This window comes from Opisthocomus hoazin, chromosome Z (genome assembly GCF_030867145.1).
Source record: "Opisthocomus hoazin isolate bOpiHoa1 chromosome Z, bOpiHoa1.hap1, whole genome shotgun sequence".
Taxonomy (NCBI): Eukaryota; Metazoa; Chordata; class Aves; order Opisthocomiformes; family Opisthocomidae; genus Opisthocomus; species Opisthocomus hoazin.
The window spans coordinates 68,294,365-68,318,965 of NC_134454.1; the positions used below are offsets into that span (position 1 = coordinate 68,294,365).

At 38.2% G+C, this 24,601-nt stretch overlaps 1 protein-coding gene across 3 annotated transcripts in view; it reads left to right on the forward strand.

Annotated features, from left to right (window-relative positions):
* ERCC8 (ERCC excision repair 8, CSA ubiquitin ligase complex subunit) overlaps positions 1 to 24,601 on the forward strand; it is a 29,683-nt gene that overhangs the window by 828 nt on the left and 4,254 nt on the right. For 2 of the 3 annotated variants that reach the window (XM_075411216.1, XM_075411217.1), the window contains exons 2-10: positions 1,358 to 1,453; positions 1,594 to 1,695; positions 6,185 to 6,308; positions 8,327 to 8,408; positions 9,048 to 9,116; positions 11,228 to 11,294; positions 14,134 to 14,237; positions 17,015 to 17,139; positions 21,499 to 21,696. In XM_075411216.1, the coding sequence (XP_075267331.1) occupies positions 1,358 to 1,453; positions 1,594 to 1,695; positions 6,185 to 6,308; positions 8,327 to 8,408; positions 9,048 to 9,116; positions 11,228 to 11,294; positions 14,134 to 14,237; positions 17,015 to 17,139; positions 21,499 to 21,696 (967 nt within the window). The remainder of the gene's footprint in view (positions 1 to 1,357; positions 1,454 to 1,593; positions 1,696 to 6,184; positions 6,309 to 8,326; positions 8,409 to 9,047; positions 9,117 to 11,227; positions 11,295 to 14,133; positions 14,238 to 17,014; positions 17,140 to 21,498; positions 21,697 to 24,601) is intronic. The other variant, XM_075411218.1, reaches the window with a different exon arrangement.

Genomic DNA, 24,601 nt, shown 5'->3' on the forward strand with positions numbered 1-24,601 from the left:
AAAGCCAATCTTAGTTCAGTCGCTAACACAGCTCCATCAGCAGGCAGGATTTGTGTTGGCGATTTACAGCTTCTGGGGCTGTACCATTCTAAAAAGAATCTGTTTAAAATTTACATGAGTTTTGACAGCTCAGGAAGGTCCTTTCTGTGTGCGTTTTGACAACACAGTTACACCCTTTCTGTGCCCTCAGCACTCCTGTAGCTTTCAGTGTTAAGAACGGAAACAAGGTGGGCAGAATTTACATTGCTTAGACAGCTGTCTATCTAACACGTCCCTTCCTAAACATTTTAATTTCGACTTTAAAAAGAAGTAGTCTATAGTCTTCATGGTATTTATAACTGCATTTTAAAGTCAGATGTTTTGAAACACTTCCTGAGGGGGATTTATTGCTTGATTAAAATTCAGTCATCAGCTCAGAAGTTTGAAGTTAGGTATCTTGTAGACTTGCTGCTTTTGAACCGTGCCTACAGACATACTGCTGGGGGTCTGCCTGTAGCAGCCTGATCTTCTCACATCAAGATTTTTGCCACTCAAGCTGAAGATGGTGGGGGAGGGGCACTCTGCCTTACAGCTTTTCAGTTATCTGCTTAGTTACGTTTTTGCTGCTAGTGTTTTTGGCAAAATATTGCTGTAGGAAGTTCTGATCATCTGGTAAGGCTAATTTCATATCAGGTAGTATGGTTTAAGGAAGCAGAATCTGTTTCTTTTTTTGAATATGTGGTATTACCACATTTAAAGATACAGGCTACTAATAAGTAGTACAAGATACTAATTGCCGCTCAGAAAAGTCTGTGTTGGAAGCTTGATCGTGCGGATAGCATAGTTTTTATTTAATGCTACAGAAAATGTAACACACAGACGTTGTTTCCTTAGAGGAAATACTGTAATTTGTTAAACTAAATGAATCTGTCCACTAGGTGTCCGTAGTTCCAAGCAGGATGAAGCTTGGAAGGCTGGAAGGCTTCAAAGTCACTAGTATTTGTTGTGAAAGAAACATCTGCTGCTTAATGTTTCTTTTGCTCAGTGTTTTCAAATTGCATTCTGTTTTTTGTTTCGTATGTTGACCCCAAATGCAGTTTTGCTATTTCTTTGAGCCTATTTTACATATCTATTTCTCTCCTAACCTTCCAACCAACATAAAGAATAAAACGTTTTTCTTTGCCAACTTCACGGGACTTACTTCCAGCCTTATATCGTGTCTAAAAGTCTAGTTTTGCAAAAAATAATGTGGATGGATTAAATGCATTCAGGAAGCGCAAAGCCATGGGTTTAGCTGTTGAGAGCTACATAGTATCATTCTACAATTCTGTTGTTCTTGTTGTTAATATCTGTTTTTCATTTTTGTTGTTGTTTTAAGGGTTCTAAGTTTGGAATTAAATAAAGATAGAGATGTGGAAAGAATACATGGGAGTGGTATCAACACCCTTGATATTGAGCCTGTTGAGGGAAGATAGTAAGTATATACTTTAGTTGGTAAAAGTGTATGTGTGTACTTCACTGTATTTTGGTACTCTGGATTTATTTGCTTGATGAACACTCAGTTACATTGAGATCATGAGTACTGTAACTTGTGTGCTTTATTAACAATTTCAGCATGTTATCCGGTGGATCAGATGGTGTTATTGTACTTTATGACCTTGAAAACTTGAGCAGAAAACCAAGTTACACATGTAAAGCACTTTGTTCTGTGGGAAGGTAAGTACTCAAAATTCTGTTAAAAGTGATGGGGATATCTCTTGTGTCACTAGCACTAAACTTGCAGATTAATGTGTTCGTATTTCTAGGATAAAAAGACTGTAGAAAATAGTGCCAGAAATCTTTTAAGGCTATCATGATGCATTATGATTTTTGGCATGTGAAGGGAAAAAAAAAAACAGCAGGAAACTTTGTGAGAATTTATGTGATTTACTAAGTAGCAGGAGCTAATTGGTTTTTCTTGACTTGTCTACTCTTAACAGTTACAATATGTGTACAATGGCTCTCTGATGTTTAAGCAGATCTTTGGCGATTTCAAAAGTTAAAATGGAGAGTATTAATTGTACTCATATGGAAACTAGAGAGGTTTGCATTGCTGTAGACCCCACAAAAATTCAGAGTTAGTACTCCAATCTAAAAAATCCCAACCCCCTTCCAGGTCACAGTTCCTCACCTGTGAGTTTTCTTATTGTTTCATGTTGAAATTTTATGACTCTATGCCAGTAACCATAAGAAAGTAATTTTGGCACTGTTGTGGAAATATTCCTTGTATACCCTAGATGTGTATAATATATGTATCTTTGAATAAAGATGTGTTTAATCAAAAGGAAAATTAGCTTTGCATAACCCTTTTCTTCTAATAGAAAAAACTCCAATATAGATTTGAAGTTGTTGTTCTGATTTCCCCTTTCCCTGCTCCCAGCTTTACTCATAGCTATTCTAAGTTCACCAGGTGTTCACTAGGTACAGAAATAATTAGTACAGAACTTCTTAAGAACATGTTTAAATGAAGACAGAGGTGTTGCTGACAAAAAAAGGGTGTATTTTTCTGAAGAACAGGGTACTACCGTACTGTGTGTAATCTGTATAAAGACTCAAAGCCTTTGTTGATTTGTCAGGCTGTCCTGCAGGCAGTATGAGTTTGTCTGTTACGGGCCTTAAGTCTTACAGCAAAAGCTGTTTTTCCCCTGTGTTTAGACAGCAAGATTATCTAGTAGGTTAGGACTTTATCTGAGACTTACGGTAGGATATGTCCTACTGTGTAAAAGATTAGTAGCTACATTTTCACCTTATTTTTTTCCCCAGTCTTCAAATTATTTGAAGTCTAAGAGTTTCATGAGTAAGATCAACAAGAACAGGACAGATTTGTAACAGTAAAAGGCCTAAATTGTATCGTGGACCATAAGGAAGAAAAAGGGTAATAGAACATGCGTAAAAACAAATGGGTAAGAACAGAATCTGCTGCAAGCTAGCTGCATTTCGCAAGTGTTGATGGCTGGGACTTCATGAACAAAATTAATTAAAATTGTGGTTAAGAGTAAGTAATGACTATACATCCCCAAATCTCAAAACTGAAATTAATTCTGAAACGGATATAGCAAGCTGAAGAAATATACACTGAGAAGACACAGCATAAAAACTGGCAAATCTGTGGTAAAATCATACTATCATTAACTTCAGTTAGGTCAGTAGAAATATTCCATGCTTGAAAATTCATTTTATGAACTTAGTTGGTAGTCTGTTTCTTGAGTAGGTGTTAATTTGCATAGATGCGTCTTCAATTTCTTATCAGTTGAGTAGAGGCATAAATCATCATAGCAGAACCTGATTTTGTGTGTCACAATGTTCTGAATGATAGGCTTTATTATTATTGCTTAAAGTAACCAAAGTAGGTTTTTTGCCTCAATTGTTTATTCCCAGTATTCATGTAGGTTCCTAGTATGTTTTAAATATTTATTGTAGCTAATTAGCTACAGGTACAGCTTCAGATACTGGAATATTATTCATGCAGAGTTCCTGGCATCATAAATGAATTTGTAATTAAGAGACAGTTCCCACCTCGCTGTTATCTTTGAAGCAGATGGTAATGACATGTAGCAAAAAGTTTGCCTGTGTTCCAAGTTTGTAGGGCACAAAGCAACGCTGGGTCTCGAAGGTACTTAAAGAATAGGCTCTTGGTAGAGACCCTTTGAAGCTAGTTCTGAATAGACTGAACTGGGCCTGCTGAGGGTCCAGTACGTTAGAAGATCAGAGGTTATAATTCCTGATGGTAGACTGTGATTTACTCAGTGTTCCTCATGTAGAATGTAGGGCCGATATTGCAAAAAAATGAGAACTCTCCTTGTCAGTCAGGAGTCAGCACACAGAGCTTTACATGCTGTCATATGATCCATGCTGTCCTGTGGCAAAAACTGGCATTAAGAGTAACCGAACAGTACCACCTTCTAGATTATGTATAGTTGATGCTTGTGTGTAAGACAGTTGCCTCTACTTAAATCCTTGCTAGGAAGAATGGGTGGCAGTGACCTTACTATCGATAGAATTCTGTCTTTTTCTTTGGTAGAAAACGTTGGGATATTCTGGGTAATAGGGGGAAATTCTGCAGATAGAATCAACTGGGAATAACATACAGCCCCGAGACATGAAGCCAGGCTGAATGGGATGTGGCTGCTACGAAGCCTACCCAGATCAAAAGTAGTTCCTGCAGAGCTACTCAAAGAGTTTTTTAGTTCATTCCTCAGCCCTCTGGGTTATGGGAGACTTGATTGCCCTAGTGCACTGCGGAAACACGGTACAGTGTTGTGCACTTACATTTATTGTTCTGGGACAATTAGTTCCATCAGTTAGGATTTTTCTGCACAGTGCATACAAATGCCTCCGTAGGAGTAAGTTCACGCCGAGTCAGCTTGATTTCCTGGCACTGCAGGTACTGAAGATATTTAGCTTGAACCCCCTGTAGAAGTAATGCAAAGTATCTGTTGATTTTTTTAGCACCCTGGCAAAGTAACAGGCCGTTCTAGGGTGTGCCTCAGAGATAAGCAATGGAGGACTTATTAGACTAAGCTCCACAGTTGCTCAATAGCTCTTGCTTAGTATTGTCAGTGCTGACTTCCAGCTAACTCTATTTGGAGATGTCTTCTGTGCTTTCTAGCAACCCAAGCAAGCAGGAAGGTTTGTTAGCTTAGGTGTAGTGCCAGATCTATACAGATCATCTGCATCTGTGTTTACACAATGGTAACCCTGCAATAGTCATTGCTTTGGAGGCCAGGACTTGAGAGAACAATGCAAAGATATGAGCTGAAGTGAAGAAATCTGTGAGCCCTTCGCTAGCTGCAGATGGAGTCAGCTGGACTATTTTCCCATGCGTACTGTGTCTGACTGGGATGGAGTTAATTTTCTTCATAGTAGCTTGCATGGTGCTATGTTTTGGATTTGTGACCAGTCTTGGTAACAGACTGATGTTTTTGCTGTTGCTGAACAGTGCTTGCATAGTGTCAAGGCATTCTCCGCTCCTCACTCTGCCCCCTCACCAAGTAGGTTGGTGGTGGACAAAAGTCTGGGAGGGAACACAGCTGAGACACCTGAGCCAAACTGACCAAAGTGATGCTGATACTCCATACCATACAGTGTCATGTGCAGCAATAAAACTGGAGGGCGATTTTCCAGGGGTTGCCATTGCTCAGGACCTGGATGGGCATAGTTCAGCCTGTGATAACGGATTGCTTTTGCGTCACTTTTTTTTTTTTGTGAGTGGTTTTGTTTTGTTTCCTTATTAAAATGTCTTTATCTTGACCCACAAGTTTTCTCACATTTGCCATTTGGATTCTCTCCCTCATCCCACTGCAGGGGGGGAGTGCATGAGCAGCTGTGGTGGTGCTTAGCTGCCTAGGGTTGACCTACAACAGCATGGTACTTCTGGGAGCATGGGTTTGGGCACTGAAGCTGGATCCACATGGATCCAGCTCAGATATGAGTGTGCTAGCAGGTATGTGAAACAACCCATGTTGTTCAGAACCTGGTCAGCTGAGTCATGTCCTGGAGCTGTCAAGATTGGGTCTAGTGTCTCTTCTTCCCACCACAGTTAATGTATATTAATTATATTACATTCTGTTACTATGCATAGTTGAGTTGAACGTTTCATATTGTTCTTCCTCTTTCATTTCTGCGTGCAAAAATAATTAGCTGGTAGTAACTCAGTCTGCTGCTGCCTGGTGACTTCAGTATACATGAATTTCCAATAACTGTGTAGCTGTAATTATTAGTTAATGATCATTAATTTTTTGAACTGTATATGTGATTGTATTTTTCAGTGGATCCATTTCTAAGACAGTGGGATTCCACAAGCATAAAAGTTTTGTAGTGTTAGGCCCTCACTTTAAAAATTAGATCTTTAAACATTAGAATTTAAGAATTTCAAAAGACATGATTGCCTTTTGTGCCTCAGACAGAGTGTCTTGAGATATGCTACAGATACCATATTTTGAAAAGGTAAATGATCTGTAGTTTCTTGAAATGAGGGCTCTTCAAAGTAATCAGCATTGGTTGGATGAAAATTGAGGCACCAAAACAACTAGTTCTTCTTGAAAACTTCAGTATAAATAGAATAAAAAAAGTTTAAACTATGTTTTCAGATTGTCATCAAGTATCAGGACGATTATAAGATGATTATCAGGAGTCTAACCAATTGGAATATTTTCCTTGATTTTAGGAGCCATCCTGATGTACACAGATACAGTGTGGAGACAGTCCAGTGGTATCCTTACGACACTGGCATGTTCACATCCAGCTCATTTGATAAAACCTTGAAAATATGGGATACAAATACTTTACAGGTAAGAGAGAAATTCTGCAGCTGCTAGGCTTCTTTGTATGCATGTTACTCATTCCGCATGCGTAGGTCTCCCAGCGCTTACAGGACCAAGCATCTGAGAGGATGAAACCCAGCCAATTGTTAGAACTGTGGGTGCAGCAGTAGGGTGATATGGTCCTGGCATTCACGCTTACCTTGGTGTGCACCTGTCTGTTTCTGAAAACTGGAATGTCTAAACTGTGCAAGAGCTTGGAACCTGTGGGACAATTACTTCCTGCTTTTGCTGTGAACAAGAATACTGCTGGTTGAATTTATGCTATGTAAGCTTGTCCACCGATGACCAGTCTGAAGTTCAGTCTTGGGGATTGTTGAGTGTAATGGTAGTATGCAGCAGGGATGATAATTTATAGTAACCAAGGCCTAAATACTGCTTTTGAAGGAGTGGTGGTCTTGGCATTCAGGGTCATTAGGTCCAGAATTCCGCTGTTGTAAGCACTGTAGACACCATTTCTAAAAGCTGATGGAGAAATAGAGGAACCATTAGTTACATTGGTTAGCATTGCCTTAGTGTTATTGAAGTAAACATGTTCTGTAGGATTTTAGGTTGCTTTAACTCACCAGTCCTCACATCTATTTGTTGAAACGTGAATGCATGACTGCAGTTTATCCTGTTTCCAATATGAATATATAAATGGATTTACACTGATGCTATTTGGATGTTGTTTCATGCATAGTGAAAGAATTTTTAAAAATTAAGAGGTATGTCATCCTAGGGACACAATAGAGAATACATTTTGACCTCTTTTTTTTTTTTTTTTTTTTTTTTGAGATGTGAAGCTGTGTGTGAAGTTACTAAATCTTCTCATAAATGCAAAGTTCAATTCACTTTCCAGGTGAAACCTGTGACCATCACTTAAAAGACAGGGTGTTCATATGAATATTATTGACTGACCTGTTCTGCCACCAAAGGGTGTATTTGTAAGCACAGACAACTTAGTTTTAAAGGATTTTTTTTTTATATACAATATTTTAGAATGAGACAAGAAAAGCAATGGTACCTGAAAGTAAGTGTCCAGTTCTGGGCTCCCCAACTCAAGAAAGCTGAGGAGTTACTGGACATAGTCTAGTGGAGGGCTACGAGGATGATGAGGGGACTGGAGCACCTCTCCCACGCAGAAAGGCTGAAGGAGCTGGGCTTGTTTAGTCTGAGGAAGAGAAGGCTCAGAGGGGATCTTATAAATGTCTATAAAAGGGTGGGTATCAAGAGGATGGGGCCAGCGAAAGGACAAGGGGCAACAGGCACAAACTGAAGCATAGGAAGTTCCATCTGAACATCAGGAAGAACTTCTTCACTCTGAGGGTGACGGAGCACTGGAACAGGCTGCCCAGGGAGGTTGTGGAGTCTGCTTCTCTGGAGATATTCAAGACCTGCCTGGACAAGGTCCTGTGCAGCCTGCTGTAGGTGACCCTGCTTCGGCAGGGAGGTTGGACTAAATGACCCACAGAGGTCCCTTCCAACCCCTACCATTCTGTGATTATTAAAGCCAATATTATATTTCATTAATGGTTGACACTCACAAGGGAGCTAATAACTTTGTGTGGTTTGGGGTTTTTATGGGGAATTGAAGATAGTATGTGATGTTTGTGAATGACAAGGACATTTTAGGTTTAGTCTGAGTACCTCTTTCCTGTTGACTTCTGTTTCTATATTAGAACTTCTTGTTTGCTGTTTTTTCTTGCTAGCTTTTTGCATTTTTGATAATTTTTTAATAATTTCCATTCATGCTTCTGACTAGCCAATTTTCTTCTTCTGTCTTTTGGGTCACCTCAGAGCTCTGGCATAGTTGTTCTAGTGTTGGAAATGGACTTACTTTGCGATGTTTGTCTGAGCTGGTTTCTAAGCAGGAGAGTTATTGTTAGTACGTAAATAGTAATATTTGTATTAGCCTCATTTGCAGTGGCTACTTGGAAAATAATAATGAGGGTTTACGTTCTGATAACATACTTGCACTACGATTAATTTATTATTCTTATTATCAGCCTGCAGATGTATTTCACTTTGAGGGAACAGTCTATAGCCACCACATGTCTCCAGTTGCTACAAAGCATTGTTTAATAGCAGGTATGTGTGTGGTTTTAAGAAATGTCCTATGTATTTTGGGTTTATAGTAACAAGTAATATTCGGTAGGGTTTTTTGCCCTCCCCTGTCTTATTTTCACATAATTTCAGTCTTCATAAGACATAAGGTCATTGGTAAAATAAAATATGATCAGTTAGCTTGGTGATGTCAATGAGAATATAACATTTGTTTTTCTGAAATAATGCATCTATCAATTCTTCTTCTAGATAAAAATTACTAGCCCTAATTAGATTACCTTTCATTACAGAAGTTACCATTTGAAGGTTATTAGACCTGAACATAGTAAATTGTGTAAATAGGGGGGAGCTGTGTGTTGCTTACATGTACACAACGTAAGCATGTTTAGCAAAAAAAAATATTTTAAAGGAGATATTTTTAATGTTGAAGTTTCGTAAGTACTGTCCCGTTTACCCCCAGTTTCTAAATTCTGGTTTTTATGTAGTAAATTTACTTTGACTGAAAATGCTAATCTATTAATAGAATTCATTGCGCTGACTAAATGAACTGTTATGCAGCTAACATTTTTCTTCTTTTTCTTTGTCATTGCTAAGATTGTTGTTGTTGTTGTTCTCTCAAATGCTGGGGATTTTTTTAGCTGTCTTTTGTTTCTTTTGTTGCAGTTGGTACCAAAAGCCCCAAAGTACAGCTCTGTGACTTGAAGTCTGGATCCTGTTCTCACATTCTGCAGGGTACTTTTTAATCTGAAACATAAATGTTAAACAATAACTACTTTGAGTAAAACAAGTCCTGTAAAGAAACGCTGTATACAATGTATTCTTTGTAAGTGACATGATTAATTTATTTATTGTCAGTTGTGAAACTTACACAGTGGCAGAAGATTCTTCTGGGTGTTAGTCTAGTGCTAATGAATTGGAGAATACAAGTATTAATTAATGAACAGTTATTACAGAAGTTTGGGCGTTTTCATGACCCAATCAATACTAACTACTGTTTATTACATGGTTAAGTATAGGCATTGTTTTTGTGTTCATGGAAATTCAATATGGGGTGCTGCTTTTTTAAAAAACAAACAAACAAAAACACCCAACCCCAAACCAAACAAGAAAACCTAACACCAATACAAAAAAACCTTCACTATTTTTAAGAAAATATTCTGTGGAGGTGCTTGGGTGGATTTGTTCAGAAGTTTCTGTATAACAGGCAAGATGCTGCTTGCTGTAGAAGGACGGTATCTAATCCTTTGCATTTACCTATTTCAATAAATATAGGAAATTATTGTTGCATAATCCATTACTTTTTGCACTTGGTGAGAATTTGTCCTCAATGTCTCTTCTAATGTTTACTTTTTGGTGTAGGACTACTTACACACATACTCAAGTAAAGACGATTACAAGGTGAATCTTCATGCTTCAAACCAGCAGGGCAAGAGCCAGGTCTGATCTAGAAACTGTAGAGAAATGTGAACTCAGACACACTGAAGTGCAAACATGGCTCTGTTTCTTCACTAGCCAGTGCAAGTCTGAAAGCAGCCTAGGTGCTTTAGTGTGATGCAGAGCCTAAGCCTGTAAGCCCTTCTGAACTCGGTCAACCACTATGGGCGTCTCAACGTTCTATTTGTAGAACTGAGAGCCCCAGAGAGCGCAGGCACAAAAATAGTTCTCTAGAGGATCAGTTTGGTTTCAGCTGGGCCTCTTGATTTTAACAAGAGTTAGTGCTTTCCAGGCACAAGCTTATTGTGTCTTTGTACACAGCCTGGGACAGTTACCTCAAGTGCAATATCAGAGGAACATGTGGAAGCAGATTATGTCCTCCACTAAACATAATCTGATAATTTTTACTCAGTAGTGTCTTGAAAATAGGTATGAATATTTTGCACGTAGGCGAACTCTAGCAGCTGAAATGGAGCTAAACGCTTGGCTGTAGTTTACCAAAGAAATCCAAATAACTATGTCTACCCTGAGCCTTCACAGTGTATCCTGCAGTACCTGTATTATGGAGTTTTTCTCCATTATCCTGGGCGTCACAGCCCTTTGATTACTTCAGGTAATGGAAAACCAGCTACTGGAAGATGTACCAGAAACAAAGTGGTTCACGTAGCTCTGAACTGCATTAGCAAAAATGTATAACTTAGTTTATGTTTCAGCAATGTGTTTCTATTATTACATGAAATGCAATTGCAGTCTTTCCGCTTAGGACACCTTGTACTTCCTATTGTCTGTATTTCTTTAACATTTTTACAACTTTCCGAGTTTTGAAGTGTGTGTGCCTATATGTATTACTTGCCACTAAGCCACACTGGGTATGACATTCCTAAGAAGACATTTATCAATATCTTAATATTTCAGACTAATTAGGGGAAAAAATACCCCATTTTCAGGACAAGAGTATTTGAGCATGACCTGAATAAAGGTTTAATCTTAAGTGCATAAGGTAAATATACTTTGTATTAAACATTTTGAAAGGATTTGAAGAAAAACAAATGGAAAGTTCCTTCTGCATGTGAGAACCCCAGTGCTAACACAAAATTTAATAACAGTACTTAAGTCAGTAGCTGTGACTGTGTATTGCATGAGTAAAACCATGTTCGTTACCAAAGTTATACACATGTAATGCTTAATCTATCACTTTCAGATCACTGCAATCCCACTGGAGCAAGAGGAAGAAAGAGAAATAACCTCTAGCCCAAAATGCATATTTCCACAAAATTCAAATTCATGTTACAACTTAGATTATTGTTCTGAATTAGTTGATGCTATAGAACTAAGTACTTGGTTACATAAAATGTTGTGTATAAATATTTTCCTAGAAAATCATGTAGGCTTTTTCATATAATTTTTAGGTCACAGGCAAGAAGTACTGGCAGTGTCTTGGTCCCCACGTCACGAATATGTTTTGGCAACAGCAAGGTAGTGATGTTGCTGGACTGTTACATGCAGTAAAAATGTATGATGGTAAAATTTAAGATATTCATTATGCAAGTTTTTTACAGTTCAAATGCACTTTTAACTTTGATCTTCATAATTTACTTTAACCTCTTCATAGTTTTGTAGATGTTGCCTAGAAGATGTAAGCCTGAAGAGCTATCCAAGTGATACTTATTTTGTCAGAAGATTGTTCAGAATTTTGGAAAAGTAATTGCATTTAAAGGCATAGGAAAATGATAGAGCATTATAGAGATACTTACTTCTTACTGTTTAGTAGTGTGCACATTGCTAATCAGTTTTATAACAAAGTAAAACATGTTTAGCTCAAAGTACCATCGTGGTTAATCATGCTCAATTATGTCAAAAAGCGTAATGCAGGTAGTTCAGCTGACAGGTAATAACTTTCCAAGATGCAGTAGTTCAGTAAGTATGGATTCTATGTTGGTATTCCCGGGTTTGTTTGTGGGTTTTTTTGCCATTCCAACCATTTTCAGTCTAAAAGTTCCTTTTGGCTTTCCTGTAACTTTTGTATATGTTAGCTTTTGATTATAATGTAACATTTCTCTTCTTGGTTTCATGATTGGCACGTTTTTTCTTTTGAATTGCAGAGAGGAATGGCTGTTTTATAAGCTGTCAGTGAAATTTTAAAAAATTGATATCGGAATTGCATACCCTTGCCTTCTGATGCAAAACTTCTTAAAAGTTCAACATAGTTGGGAAATTTTCTAACAGTGTGATTTGCTGCTTTGTTGTAGCAAATGAAAAATTGTTTTTTTGTTTTTCCGTCACAGAAATAGTAACAAGTTTTGTTTCTTAAGTATTGATTTACTGATGTTTCCCAAAACATTTTTCTTCAAATTAATGTAACTGTAAACTGCATCTACTTATTTTGTCGTATTGTCTTATGATAATTACATGTTAAATATATTTCTTACGGCTCTGTTACTTAACTCAGTGCCATAGTTGGACTACTAATTCCTAGTAACGTAACTCAGTTTCGCCATCTGCTAAGACAAATATGGGCAAGAACTGGCAGCACTGAATTAATGAGTAGGTAGTAAGGAGGAACTGGTACTGCTAAAAAGGGAATCTGGACTAATCTTGCGTTATCAGGAGATGCGACACTTTTCCAAGACAATTGTATGTTTGCTTGTGATCGCTTTGGGGGAAGGATAATCTATTTTGGGGTTTTGTGTGACTTGCATATGAAGCATGTTATTTCAGATTTCTCTGTGTAATACTCAGCTCTTCTGTAGTTTTGACAGAAGATTGGAACAGTCAGAGAAGAGACATGTTTTCTGGGTGTCTTTCACACACTAAAGTTGCAGGCACTAGAGAAGATTATAAACTCTTTCTTGCTCTTTAGACCTGGCTAGGTCCATCAAAAATGGACAACTCTAGGCTTTTATAATAAGGAAACTCTTTTAATGCCCTTTAAAAGAATATTTCCACGAACTCCCTGCAGTTTGTTACTCCCTGTACAGTCATCTCAAACCTCAGCAATATCTCTATTCACAGTCTTAGAATATGTGTTTGCAGCCAAGTAACATATTCTCAGCATATTCAGTTGAAATACAACTTGGAAGTTAACAGAATCAATATGTAGTGGAGATAGACAGTGCAGAACAGATAAGGAATAACCGCTGGTTTTGCTTTGGTCAGTTGGCGTATATGTACGCTATATACATTCCTGATATTAATGCACTGATCTAACTTGAGAACACAGGAACAATTGTGTAGTACTTCAGTTAAAATGCTGCTTATCTAAGAAGCAATTTGATTGTGAGTATTTTTCAGCAGTAGATCAGAGATGCAGTTGGTTTTGTTTACCTGGGGTGAAACGTGATTTATAGTTGTGGGGTTTTGTTTGGTTTTGGGGGTCTTTTTGTCGTTTTTTTTTTTCCTCCAAAAGGACAGTGAAGTTGCTAAGAACTGTCTAAACAGTTTCAGTAAACACGTCTACAGTGGTGACAGTGCATGGGAAGTGGTCTTCCCTATGCATTTAACTCCTGTCTATACTTGGGAGTCATGTGATGCACACAGAATTATTCTACTGGAATGCTCAAATTAAGCTGCACATCAAGGTGCCATAGAAAGTGCATTGTCTGCAATGTTGCTGTCTAAGCGTGTAGGTAGTACCAGCAGTTATCATAGCTTTTGTTTTTGGCAAAGACACAGTGTGAGTGAAGCATGGGCATGCAGCCTGGGAACCAGAATGAATCACAGCAGCCTGAACCTTGGTCTTTCCCTCCTTGTGCCACCCTGGTAATATGGACAAAGCCAGTGAGTTCCTACAGAAGCAAGCTCGCTTTCTTTGCCATGACACCATATGACAACAGAGCATATAGACCTTTCCAGCCTACATGTATGTAGCCAACTTGCATACCAGTCATACTGTTGATCTGTGATAGCAAGAGCCTGACTTCCCAGACAACTGTTACAGACAATGCTGGAGTCAATAGCTACAGTTTAATCAACAGAAGAATTAGCACATTTATTCCTAGTCTGTGGATGTGTGCAAGGGAACCGTTATGCTGTAGACAAAGAGAGAAGTGTATTGTATTGTAGACAAATATTCATGCTTAACTTAGGTTCCTGTAGTGTACCAGTTATATTCATTAATTCATGTGAATGAATGTCTGAAGTCTATCTTGATGGGTTTTTTTTTTCCATGCAATTCTATTGGTTTAAATGTGACTGCATGATGAGTAGTTCAGAATAGTTGCTGGACCAGGGTGAGTACCAGCTGGATTGGCTAAAGGTAGTTATTGAACAAAGGTGCACACAATTTCCCTCATGTATGCAAATCTGTTTTTCTTAGTGCTGACAGTAGAGTAAAATTGTGGGATGTGAGGAGAGCATCGGGATGTCTGGCTACGCTTGATCAGCACAATGGAGAAAAGTCCAAAGCATCTTCTGAGGCAGGTAATACAGAATATAACTGGTGGTAATCCATATGTAACTGGAAGTATTCTTATATTTCATAAATGTGTTGAATACCAAGACCAGCGAAGAGAGTAGTAGTTACCCAGTTGTTACCTACTGCGTACCACAGACCATTGAATTTTATTCAGTTACTTCTGTTACAGAGGCAGTGTTTGTGGCTGGGGATCTTGTTTAGAGAGATCTCCTTGGCAACAGTATTGTATCTGTTCTAAACGTTTTTCCCTGTAAAATGGGAAATTTTGCCATCCATTTTATGGACAAAAGAATTCATTCCTGCTGTAGATTAGGTTTCATATAAACAGCAGTCACTTCATACTTCATAAGCTGTTCCAGTAGTTAACTATCCTCCTTTGAAAAGAAAGACAAGACAAACAAAACCCACAAAAGTGTGTTCCTTGTCTTGTTTCCGGTGCAAGCCTCTAGAGTATTTTCTTGTATGTGGTGCCATAAAATCAATTATATCCCTTTTATACTGCATAAAGTATACAACAGAGTATAAATATACAATTATACTTAATTTTAGAGGAAGGTAAATTACACTTCTATTTCAGTACAATCAAATGCATTAATGGTGCCTTGCATCGGTTATTATTAGTGACAACATTAGCAGTTTTAGTATCTTCAGGTCACATTTCCTAAAACAAAAAACCACAACCTAGATTTAAGGTTTAGAAGCTTCCCTTTAATTGTAGTTCATGAATTTTGGTCAGTTCTGCACAAAAGATATTTAATTTTGGCAGGCCAAAAAAATACTTGAACAGTCACTGCTCTGAGGTACAAATATATAGTACTGGAAATTGAATCCCAAAGCAGAAACTGTGTCTCATGGGTCTGAATAAAGTGATTTGTGTAGCATAAACCATAGTGATTAAAGCTACAAGTCAGTCTGACTTGTTATGTGCAACTTAAATTGCATACAGAAAAATACACGTAAATATCTTGTAAGTCACACTAATTTTCCACAATGTACAGTTACACAGGATATGAAATAGCAGTGAGTATCTGTTTTAATAACCATGCTTTCTACTGTGTAAATTGTAGTGTAGTAATATGGGTGTTTGATTTTGACAGTTTTAAATTTCATTGAAATTTAATAAATTACCAAGATCAAAATGCTCTAAAGAAATCTATGACGTATGGAAAAAAAAAATTTTGGACAAATTTTCTTTCACAAAAACCAAAATTATATGTAACTCCCAAGATAATTAGTGCCATTTTATACATTCCTTTGAATGACATGTTGTCCTGTTCAAGCACAGTAACTTGCTTTTCAACTTTATTTCTCTGTCTGACAGGTTCGAGATACTTTTTGATAATCTAATGGCAATTGGATAGACTAGGGTATTAATTATATTGAAATATAGCTTAACTAAAACAAATGCAGCTAACAAACTTTTTAATAAAATCTTTGAAAAACAGATAACACTGTTTACATAAGAGGTATTGTCTAAATTGTGTACTGCATTATAATGCAGATATACCTTATCCATTTGTCAGTGAGTGAACTTATGGACACCATAATTAGGCTTGCTGTGGTAGCACTGAGTTGGATTTTGGCTGTTTTAACGTACTTATAAATGTGCACTCAGTGAAATTCATTTATAATACTCTATAAACAGTATAGAATAGAATATTCAGTTGGAAGGGACCTACAATGATCATCTAGTCCAACTGCCTGACCAGTTCAGGGCTGACCAGAAGTTAAAGCACCTTATTAAGGGCATTGTCCAAATGCCTCTTAAACACTGACAGGCTTGGGGCATCGACCACCTCTCCAGGAAGCCTGTTGCAGTGTTTGACCACCCTCTCAGTACAGAAATGCCTCCTGATGTCCAGTCTGAACCTCCCCTGGCACAGCTTTGAACCATTCTCACACTTCTTATTGCTGGATCCCAGGGAGAAGAGCTCAGCACCTCCCTCCTCTCCACATCCCCCCCTCAGGAAGCTGCAGGGAGCAACGAGGTCGCCCCTCGGCCTCCTTCTCTCCAAACTAGACAAGCCCAGAGTCTTCAGCCGCTCCTCACAGGACATGCCTTCCAGCCCTCTCCCCAGCTTTGTTGCCCTCCTCTGGGTGCATTCCAGATCCTGCACATCCTTCTTAAACAGTGGGGCCCAGCACTGCCCCCAGCACGGCAGGTGAGGCCGCACCAGCGCTGAACGCAGCGGGACGGTCACCTCTCCTGACCGGCCGGTTGTGCTGTGCTTGATGCACCCCAGGCCACGATTTGCCCTCCGGGCTGCCAGGGCACACGGCTGACTCCTGTGGAGCCTGCTGCCAGCCAGCACCCCCAGGACCCTCTCTGCAGGGCTGCTCTCCAGCTTCTCCCAGTTTACACTTGTGCCCGGCATTACTCTGTCCTCAGTGCAGAATCTGACATTTCTTCTTGTTAAATTTCGTCCCGTTAATTATTTCCCCGTGCTCCATCTGTAGATCCCTCTGCAAGGCACCTTGTCCCTCAGGACAGTCAACAGCCTTCTCCCGGTTTGGTATCATCAGCAAACTCGCTAGCGGTGAATTCAACTCCTGCATCCAGCTTGTCAATAATTTGGACAGAGCTGGCCCTAGAACTGAGCCCCAAGGAACAGGGCTGGTGACTTGTCGCTAGCCAGATGCATTTATAAACTGAGTTAAATTATTAATTTACTGATATATTACCATTTAAACAGTAGTTTCAGTTCTATACATTGAAATAAAAATGTATATACAAAATAGTAATTCTTCTGTAGAAATCTGAACCATCTCTTTTTCCTGACAGCAAACACTGCTCACAATGGTAGAGTTAATGGTTTATGCTATACAAATGATGGACTTCATCTGCTGACTATTGGTACAGATGATCGGATGCGACTCTGGAACAGCTCCACTGGAGAAAACACATTAGTAAGTTTTCAGAGATCTTCGGTTATGTTTTTACTGGCACTTAATTTTAGAAGATTTATAATCTCTGCAATTGTCATTATAACTTTGGATATTTTTTCATTTTCGTAAAGGATATACCTGCTTGATCTCAGTATTAGAAGATTTTATGAGCATTTTTTCCAGGTTTCTTACAAAACAGTGTATGAAGAAGCCTTGATCTACTTAAGGTTACCGTATTCAGTCTTTTAGTTCATGAATTTGTGAGCATAGCTGAACACATTTCAGACAGTAATGAATATCTTAATATGCAGTGACTGTTCGTAGAAAATTTGTTTCTTTTTGTACCTATGAGTTGTCAGCATGCTATCCACAGGACAGTTGTCCATACTTGAGAGTGTCACTGATTGATAGCCTGGCTTTCTTGCAGCTTTCTTTGTGTTTTTGTGGAATCTCTCTTGTGGAGCTGCATAGCAGTGTTAAAAATCTCTGTCCCTCTGCATTTGCATTGCAAGCAAATGGAGTGAGGGAGGGTGGGGATTAAATCTCTACTGCTGCTCCAGTCCTTTCTATGGCTTGTTTTTTTGTAAGGGTTCATGTTTTCATTTTGTGTTTATTTTGAAAGAAGGATGTACTAGGTAAGTCAGTTTCCATGGGATTTTAGCTAATTGTGATTGTGGTCTGTCATTGCTATCAGTAAAGGAAGAAATTTTACTTTACCTTAGAAATGTTTTAATTCTGCTGCTTAGTTTCAGAACACAGCAAAAAGAATTTCTTATAGACATTTAAATGAAAGGACTTTTCTATCTCCACCCTACCCATATTTGCCAGCTTATTCTCAGCACTTCAGATACAGACATCTTTCTGTCTTCAAATCACCATCTCTAAAGTAGATAATACAGTTTGTTCACTCTCCTTTCACCAGCTGGATCACTGTGTTTTGTTTTTCTGTGCCTGTTAGTTCACTGATTTGTTTCACAGGCTATTTCACAATTTTCTTGTTTGGTATGGAATAGCTTGATCCTGCTTTGCTTTTTCAAGTACAGAACTATATTATCCAGAGTACTGTATTTTCACACACTGCCCAGAGGTATCGCTTAAAATGATTTCAAGGCACTAGCAGACAAATAAACACATGTACAGGTAATACAAGTTCATACCATAGTCCCTTATCTCCTCTACTAGCCAGTCTTTTTGATCTCTGTCATTTTTTTCTATAACTTTCAAAAGGCATTGAAATTAAGCCATGCATATGATTTTTTTTTTGAGCTATGAGCCAAATTTGGGGCCTAGTGGATTGTTTCAGTTTTTAAGAGAAAAGAATGTTGGATTTATACACATCTTACATACATCTTTTATCACAAAAAGGAATAGGAAGTCCTGATTCACTGAGTATAGGAACAATCAAACAGAAGGATGGTGGTTTTCTGTTTGTGTGCTTAAAGAACAAAGCCAGTTCTTAAGATCCTTCCTCAGTTCTTGTTTTGGCAGCATCCTTGCCTTTCTTTTCTGTTGCTTCTGTATCAAGCAGGAACATTTACAGTGAGTATAGCCATGTAATTCACTTTCCCCAGCCTCCACTCCTCCCTTTCATTTTATATGCCTTTGTCACAAGCAGTATGGTGGCTTGGGATTTGTTGCTGTTACAGCTCACGTGCTGTGTGAAGGAGTTTAATTGCTCTTTATCAGCAGAGTAATATGCCTCTCAAAATGACTACCATTAACAAGACTTAACACAGTCAATATTTATAAACACTGTCTTTAAAAAATTAGTGCTATTATCCACGAAGGACATGACATAAGCTTCACATTTCATGAAAATATCCTCACAGTGTGAAAAAGTATCAGCCTACTTGTATGGTAGTCCAACTTTCTTTGCATATGTTTTTATGGTGATTGAGAGAGATTTTCTCAGGACTCCTTTTTGTTATACTTTTCTTACATAAGTGCTCTTTACTGTGAAAGAGCTTACTTGAAAAAGAGAGCAACTCAGGCAATTGATGTAGTACGAATCAAACACCTGACAAAGCAAGACATTTGTGTTAGAATATTTACCTGCTAAATTTCACAGATCTGTTAGCTTATAGTCAAAAGATTTCACGCTTAGGATTTTTTTTTTTTTAACTATAGGCCCTGAGGTTTAGGTAGGGAATTTCAGATGTTCATAGTGGACTTCTCCCTCTTCATGGAAAAAAAAAAATATGTATTTTTTATTTGTAATAATTCTAATGTTTTAGTTAGGTTTGTTTAGAGGTAAGCTATACTGTCTCATGAATATATTTCTGTATTTTCTCATGAATACACTTTTGATGTCTGATAGGACCTAATTAAACTGATTTATCAAACTGGAAGATTTCCTAGCATGTGTGGAAACATTCCACTTTCAACCTTTGGTGAGGTTTTTATCTGTATAGCATCTGTACATTTCAAGCTCTTAACTTCTTATACTACTTTTATTTGCAAGGCTTCCCTCTCACCTCACAAGCCAGATCTTAGAAATGTCGCATTTGCTCCTATCCCAGCTGCCCTTATAAGGAACAGTAGTGAATCTCTCAGTGATGATTTAGCTTTGGTTAGAAGATAGGCTCTTTTTATCACTCTAAATGGTCCATAATAATTTAGCAAGTTAGTGTTTATTTGTTGCTGCTTCTTGAATCTCTTTCTTCTAATCCTGTATTTCATGCTTTACTTAATGCCATCCTTCTGCTTGCCCTTCAATTGTTTTCATACTGCACACTCATCTCCTGCTGTTTCCAAGTAACTCATGAGGGAGACCTGCAGAATCTTTCCATATGTTGCAGATGTTTTTCCTCTGTTCCTTCCTCCACGAGCAAAGGATGACTTGCTGAGAAATCCTTAAGGCTAGTTCTTGCATTGTCTAGACTCATACTTCTGTTCTTTGCCCTCCATCCTACTGGCATATACATTTCAAAAATGTAGTGTTCTGCAACATCAGTCAGCTGGGGCACTGACAGATTATAAGGTACTATAGGTTAATTTTTCTTCAATTTGTGGACTAAAGTCTTGCAGTATTGGGTCCAGTACTGTTTAATGTCATCAGTGACGTAGACAGTGGGATTGAGTGCACCCTCAGCAAGTTTGCAGATGACACCAGGCTGAGTGGTGTGGTCAACACACTGAAGGGAAGGGATGCCATTCAGAGGGACCTTGTCAGGCTTGAGATGTGGGCCCATGTGAACCTCAGAAGGTTCAACAAGGCCAAGTGCAGGGTCCTGCCCCCAGACTGGGGCAACCTCCAATATCAATACACGCTGAGGAGTGAAGGGATTGAGAGCAGCCCTGCCGAGATGGACTTGGGGGGCACTGGTGGATGAAAAGCTAGACATTACTCGTCAGTGTGTGCTCACAGCCCAGCAGGCCAACCGTATCCCTGGCTGCCCCAAAAGGAATGTGGCCAATGGGTCAAGGGAGGTGATTCTGCCCCTCTGCTCCACTCTGGTGAGAGCCCACCTGGAGTCCTGCATCCAGCTCTGGAGCCCTCCGCACAAGAAAGACATGGACCTGCTGAGGTGGGTCCAGAGAAGGACCACCGAGGGAGGGAGCACCTGTCCTGTGAGGAAAAGCTGAGAGAGTTGCAATTGTTCAGCCTGCAGAAGAGAAGGCTCTGGGGACACTCTATTGCAGCCTTTCAGTACTTAAAGGGGACTTATAAGAAAGATGGGGACAGATGTTTTAGTGGGCCCTGTAGTGATCGGGTGAGGAGTAATGGTTTTAAACTAAGAGAGGGTAGATTTAGACTAGATACAAGAAAGAAATTTTTTTACAGTGAGGGTGGTGAAACACTGGAAGCGGTTGCCCGGAGAGGTGGGACACTCCATCCTTGGAAACATCCAAGGTCAGGTTGGATGGGGCTCTGAGTAACCTGGGCTAGTTGAAGATGTCCTTGCTTATTGCAGGGGGGTTGGGCTAGTTGACCTGGAAAGGACCCTTGCAACCCAAACTATTGTATGATTTATAACTGTATACTGTTGTGCATAATTTCTTTTAATGGTTTCAGTATCTGAGAGAAAATTATTATGTTTCATCATCTAGGAAAATGCGATTCCTGAACCAGTTTTAATTTCAGTGATAGTTTAGGTGTTCCGTGTTGATTTGGCATGTATCGAAGTTTGGGACTGCTGATTTTTAGGCATATCTTTCTTTCCCTTTCTTAAAGTTGGTATTAAGGACAGTGAACTTTAACAAACAGAAAATGATTCTCTTGATAGACATTTGTAATTAGAAATCTCAGGATTTGTATGAACATTGGGAAGCTTAAAATTAATTTTATTGGCTATTAAAGAAGTGAAATTGACCTTTTCATGTAAAGCTATTTCCTGTAGATTTAGTTAATAACTAACTGCATAATCCTTCATTTTCCAGGTGAATTATGGGAAAGTCTGTAATGAAAGTAGAAAAGGACTCAAATTCACCACCTCTTGTGGCTGTAATCCAGAGTTTGCCTTTGTACCATATGGTAGTACCATTGCTGTTTATACAGTTTTCACAGGAGAACTGATAACTATGCTTAGAGGGCATTATAGTACTGTCAACTGCTGTGTATTTCAACCTAATTTTCAGGTAAGTGAAGTACAAACAATATTCCAGACAACCTGAAATATTTATGCAGATTGCCAGACTATTTGCACAAAAACATTAACTTTTCAGGGATGTGCTTTAATCAAAGATCTTGACTGAAAGGTGGAATATTCACATTATAGCTAACGCACATCTTTTCTGGACTATGCTTCACTAGCTTAAAAAGCCCTTTGTGTTTTTAAGAACAGCTTCCCCATAAAAGTGCTAATGTGTTCATATTAAGATGTCTTTGGTGTTCTTTTTGATAAGCTGAAGAGGTGAGTCATATTAAATCTCACTGTAAAACATGTTTTCCAGCCCTGGAAGTAAGTCTCTCTTTATAGTGTGTCTATCTTGGCTTTTAAGATCCTTACAAAAGGATCACTCGTGTTTGAGCATGCACACAAGAACTGTATCAGTCACTATAGCTATAGGTTTATGTTGACAACAACTTCATTTGTTTAACAGTTGTGATTCCTCGTTCACTTTCTGATTCGCCTTTTTCCAGAGTTCAAGTCTATATTCTAGAAGTGTGACTGGATTTTTTTTTCTTTAAATGATCTGCTTTTAGTTGTATTAAATTGTTACTTTGATGGAAGAACAGTATTATAGTCAGTATGTCAACACCAAATGTAGTGATAGTGTTATTTTGACTGTTTGTGTTCATATCTGTACTTCCAAATAGCTCATTCTGTCTCAAGACAACTAAGTACATTCATCAATCTTCATATAATTCCAAAATAAATTATAATTTCCCAGTTAAAACTCATTGTCTGAGAATGCAGTTGTTTGTAAAGGTACCTGTTTTATTTTACTCATGAAAGGAATATTAAATCAATATGTTACGAAGTCATTCACAGCTGTCTGTTTCTGTGTTCAGTTACTAGCTGTAAATAAAATCAGTTCTGTTTGACAAAACCTGCTTTGTTGCAAACTGCGTTGGCTGATGTTGTTTGTATTCCTATATCTTAACTCTACAGTAATTGAATCATTTAATCACCTTTTCTGTTGTCTTGTTTAGGATTAAAGAAGCATCAGTTCATTTGTATCTGTATCATTCCACTTTTTTTTTCCTGAATGGCATATTAGCTGACTTTCAGCTGTGTAGTATTTCAATACATATTAAAGCATAATTAGCTCAAGCAAGCTGGAAGTTTTCTTAGACAACTCTTCTAAATTCCTCTGATAGAAGTTGTACATCTACAGGTGACGTGTAGCAGGTGGCTTTTTAACATTTTTCTTACTTATTAGCACAATTGAACTTAGTACACTGTCTTTGTATGAAAAAAAGTCTACATCTTTTCTACTTAGTTTCTACCATTTCCATCTAGCAGTTAGTCTCTGTTGTTGCTAATAGTTTTCTTCATATTGATAGTCCTCTAAACTTTTTCTGCTGTCTTTAACCCTACTGAGTGGTTTTTTGGTTTTTTTGGTCGTACCAACCCCCAAATGTGGTCCTTAGATTTTCTTACTGCTTTTTCTGTGTTCAAAACTTCCGATTGATGTTGGTTGCTGACAGTTCCTCACGTTCTTCTGTTTATTAACTGTATTTTAATCACTATTTTTGTTTCACCTCATAACTGAAATGGGCACCAAAAGGAACTGTAACTTTGCACCAGTTATGTATTTGAGGTGAGAAGTGTCTTCTGTTTGCTCAGAACCGTATGGTCAAATATGATCGTTGATACCCAAGCAACTCACTATTTGCAATCCAACGATACTAGTCTTTATCTGCTCTTATGAGATCCAAATTAATTAGCAGGTTTGTATGGAATACCTTTAGTGTCTGAGATATTGTGTGGTGCTGTCTCTACAGAGTGGTGTGAGATTTAGTTGATGTGTGTATATCTGCCTTTTGAGATCCTGGGAATAGAGCCATAAAATCCACTGTATTATTGTTGGCCTAAATTGTTCTTACGTAAATATCTCTGTAAAGTTAATAAGATGTTAGTCTGCTTGTGAGTAATAAGAACTGCAGAATTTGTCCCTTTAATAAGAGCCATTAATTTAACAGGAGGTCGGTAGTTTCAAAGGTGGTGTGAAAGAAGAAATATTTATTGTGCAATCTCTTAGATGATGTTTACTGTTGGATCTAATATGCTAGATATCAGTGTGCCATATTAAAGCAGACAAATAAGACCTACATTTCCCTTTCACAAAAAGAAATGGAGTAAAACACCGTGCACAAATAACATGTCATAAAATACTAAGTATGCACCAGAAAACAGTTTTAGTTTAAATTATAGCTGCTTCTATTGTTCAAGAAATGCCAGTGATGTCTGCAAAGGTATTTGGCAAATCCAGTGGTAAGCTAATAACTAAAGATAACTGTAAGTTAAACTAGGTTTTCTTTCCTCAGAGTCTTAAAGCATAATATTTCCATATATTGTACCATAAACATGCATGGAGCATGATTGTAGTACAATATATGTGTATGTCCTGTACTGTACTGTAAGCATGCATGGAGCTCACTGGCTCTTCTTTGGGCTGACTTGAAGTATGAGTCACCATTTCAGGTTGTAATAATTAATTGTAAGTATTACTCAATATTAACTGAAGATCTTGCAATGCCAGGATCAGAAAGCGAGACAAGTGGTAATAAATGAAAGTGTGCTCATGTCACTATGACATTGATCACAAAGAGGTATTTTTGGTGTGGGAAAAGGTTTTGAAGTTCTGGTGATATTCTGCGTGCTGTCAAAGACAGGAGGCCTGAGTAGAGTACTGCTGACACGATAAAGTGGGCTTTGACCTATATTTTGGTGTAAGTTTGTCTGCTTTAGAGCAAGATAAGTAGGATGTTTCTCATAAAATTATAAACTCTAATCTTTTATGTGTTATGCATGGGACCAGTTTTACAAAAATGAGTGTGTCAGCTCTCTTGAATAAGATTACCCAAATAAATGGA